The following is a 3,749-nucleotide window of genomic DNA, read 5'->3' as shown; positions in this document are numbered from 1 at the left end:
TTCTCTTTTTCTTTTCTTTTAAGTGCCGAAGACTTTGTCAATATAATTCAACGATAATCGACGCGAGCGTTAAAAAAAAGGACAATTAAACAGACGATAAATATCTGGTTTTAGATAATTGTTTATCTCTATTGATTTTAAGATAATTCTACTGTCATATCGATTTGTAAAATACACTTAACGTTCCGTGCACTATCTCCGCGTTGTTTGCAGATACGTGTAATTATGTAATTCCAGTTAACTGAGATTGTTTAACGAGCATCGCGCAACCAAGACCCTGGATTAATTTCTGGGGTTTCATTGATTATGGGATTAAAATGTAAAAATTAGAAAATGATTGTCGCGCGCTATTAAGGATAAACAATTTCTAACGTTTCATATTCCTAATGTAAATACTCTTGGTTAGCTTTCTTTCCACTAAAGAATTTCATTAAAGAGCACATCACACTTCTGATAAAAGAAGAAAGATAGCTTTTGTATAGAGTGAAAAAGAAAGACGATCGTTTCAGTCGATCCTTCAGTTAAATTGTCCTTCGATCGTGGCCATCAACTAGCACGTTGCCTTTTCGTTTCGAACTGAAACTTTAATTATCAAGAAAATAAATGGCTAGTTTTCAAATTTAAGCTACACTACATGTAACGCGTCGATCACTGATGATCCTAATCAACGTGTTAACGCAACATCTTCCGGTATCGCTCGACATAAGTCTCGCGTTGTTAATTGGCCATCGATCACGTATTAATTACATATCTCTAGCCGTGACGTTTTGTCTGGCCGAGTTACACGATCGAAGGTTCGAATTAGAATCGCAAACACGAGTTGTTATTTTTGTCCATAATTTAAAAAAAAAATAGAAAGTTCGACCAGGTTGGTGAATGAATGCGGACTGTTCACCGAATTCGACTTTGCTCTAAGAAACATGACGGTATTCGCAAGAGACTGTCGATGAATATTTATGAGTGAACATTCTAGGCAAGTAATCGCGATGGGCTTTAGAATCAAACGTACACACCGACTCCATAAAGTATTCTTACCGTTTGATCGACCTCTTATATCCGTATGTACATAACGGAAATACGATGCGTCAAATTGTTGGACATTGACGCGTCGTAGGGTGTATTGGAGAGGATCGGATCGAGGCAATATGGAGATTTCAAACATCCAAAGACCGATGGAGAAAAAGTATAAACGTTATATTATATATTATGTATATCATTAATAAATGTACAATAAGTATTCCAACAAGATAACATTATGAAATGTATTGTCCATTTATGGTTTACAAAAGGCCACCCGTATTAATACTGAAGTTAGTCTAATAGTTGTGCGTTTTTTTTGTTTTGTATGAAAAAGTTTAAGTCTCAAAAATATAGTTTCGTATAACACTTTTTTGTGCGTTTTATGGACGATAACTCTTTTAAATGTACCCCGTAGATCATTAATAATTAATAATCGCGTTATTTCTAACTTTGTATGCCCAGCACTTACTTTACCATAGTTAACTTTTGTTCTAGGACATAAATTAACAACCCCTGAACACTGTACCATTTTTGGTACAATGTTTTTTAATTAGGACTGTCTGAATCCGACGATCCTGGTACGACCGAAGCTAGTGTAAACATTAAAAATGACCTGTGTAAGGATATAAATGCAAATCTACTAAATATGTATCATTCTTAAGACTAGCACTCACCGATGATGATAATCAAGATAACAACACAGATGATGCCAATGATGATCATCATTTTGAGATTTTTCCACCAATACTTTCTCTTCAATTTGCCTGCCTGCTGTTCGAATTGAGTGGCTCCCTGTTTCAGTGCATCTGCACGATTCTCCAATTCTGATAATTTCTGATCTCTTTCCAATACTTTCTCTACATTTACTTTCATGATACCCACAACCTCATCCACGGTTGCTTGGGTCTGTTGCAGCTTTTTTGTAGAACCTGCTTGCTGTGAATTTCTTTGAACAGCCGCCTCTCCATCTCTGGAATTACCACTGCCGTCCATATTTCTGTAATCATACAAATTATCTAATATAAAATCCGTGAAAAATAATATATTTGTTAATTAACATTATACGGTAAGGAAGTATATAGAAAAATTGTCAACAAGTTGCAAGTGTATGCAACCATCCATTATTGTACACACCCATAACCTCAAAATTCAACAAGCAATTGAATAAACCGGAATATTCGATAGACATTTTGTGAAATGTTATAGCACTCTTTCATAACGCTTAAACGATAAGATACTAACGTAAAACTAACATTAACATATTAAGAAATACAGAACTGTACACCGAAATATGTTGTTCTGTTTACTCTTAAAAGGAAATGAACATTCAGAAGTGAACATTTACATATATTTTTTGTTTTAAGCGTCAAAAAGAAACTGTAGTACTTACTCTTAAGTAAAAGTAGAAAATCGAAAGAAGAAATAAAATTTATGAATAAATAATGACAGATAACTGCAACTTTATTCCGATGACGAGTACACTTTACGACGACAACAGTACATGACACACGATAAAGATGGCGATAGCCATGACGTCATGTTTATTAGAAAGATTTTTTTAAGTACATCGCCTGCATGAGTAATCTACTTAATCTAATCTTTTCTTCATCGTATGGTATTGGAAAATGTCATTATCTATTTCTAACATTTATTGTAAACAGAAATTTGAAATATACAGTAGTGACGCAAAGCTCAAACTCAAATTCCTCAAATAACACGCGTGCTGCCATCTCAATGAAATTATATAAATTATAAATGTATACCGCAGTTCACCAGACTCCATAACTGCGAAAAGACCAGTTTTCGTTCTTTGCGCTTCTCCAGTGCGCATCTTCGCCCTGATTGGCGATACTTCCAAACGAAGTGGAAAGCGATTAGCGGAGAGCTCGCTGCGTTCCCCCACCATCTTCCAACATGCCCGTCGCAGTTATGGACTCTGGTGAACTGCGGTATATATACATTTGAAAACATTTCTTTACAATAAACTAATTACAATTACTTTATAATTGCGTGTATTAATCAATTAAAAGCACTAATAGAATGCGTATTCAATTGTCATACAGCTCGCTTCTGATTAATAATTGCCACTATGCGTTGTCTAATAAGAATCAACATACTTTTTCATTAAATCTTGACATTGTCAATCGAATTTTTAGAAATCTTATGAATCGTTCATTTGAAACACTCACCATACGGACGATCCATCTCGCATTTCCGTCCCTCGACTTTTAGCAACATTTTCGGGGAGAAAAATTCAGACGACACCCTCGCCTCGCGACAAAAATCACAAGGACATAAATAAAACATCTTGCGGATGCTCGTGCGCGTATTCTCATCGCGTCGCCAGGACCGTATAAATATACATCACCAAACTATACTTTGACACGAAAAAAGAATCTAAAATCTCCGTCAAACTCGTACTTCCCGATAGTGACAAACACGACCATGAGCTATCCATTTGTCCGCCATTTCCCGAATGCCGGTATCATAACCAATTAATCGAAAGATCACAATTTCGAAACAATACAACAAATCAAGTCGGTCGTTGGCCTATTTTCATGAGAATTAGAGGCGGGGCACTGAGAAATCAAAGAAACATCCCTGACGGGATTTCAGGGTGTGTTTGCGCATGAGGGTTGCGGCTGACTGCCGCTTATTGACTGAAAATTCCCACGCATGCGTAGAACGCGCTACTCGAATTCGTAGGTCGAACCTCTATGTTCGATACA

The 3,749-nt window shown here is 36.2% G+C and overlaps 1 protein-coding gene across 3 annotated transcripts in view; it reads right to left on the bottom strand.

Annotated features, from left to right (window-relative positions):
• Positions 1-1,175: 1,175 nt before the first annotated feature.
• Positions 1,176-3,749, bottom strand: part of Syb (Vesicle-associated membrane protein synaptobrevin) — a 32,146-nt gene continuing 29,572 nt past the window's right edge. Inside the window, exons 1-3 of one of the 3 annotated variants that reach the window (XM_034336161.2) lie at positions 3,210-3,348; positions 1,695-2,017; positions 1,176-1,610 (exon numbers count right to left, since the gene is read on the bottom strand). In XM_034336161.2, coding sequence (XP_034192052.1) covers positions 1,567-1,610; positions 1,695-2,013 — 363 coding nt within the window. In that variant the 5' untranslated portion in view covers positions 2,014-2,017; positions 3,210-3,348 and the 3' untranslated portion in view covers positions 1,176-1,566. Of the gene's footprint in view, positions 1,611-1,694; positions 2,018-2,410; positions 2,642-3,209; positions 3,349-3,749 lie in introns of those variants that run through there. The other 2 variants (XM_034336159.2, XM_034336160.2) reach the window with 2 other exon arrangements.

The sequence above is a fragment of the Osmia lignaria genome, chromosome 7 (genome assembly GCF_051020975.1).
Source record: "Osmia lignaria lignaria isolate PbOS001 chromosome 7, iyOsmLign1, whole genome shotgun sequence".
In the NCBI taxonomy this organism is placed as follows: domain Eukaryota; kingdom Metazoa; phylum Arthropoda; class Insecta; order Hymenoptera; family Megachilidae; genus Osmia; species Osmia lignaria.
Note: the sequence above shows the minus strand (reverse complement) of the source record. Positions and strands in the feature narration are given on the sequence as shown.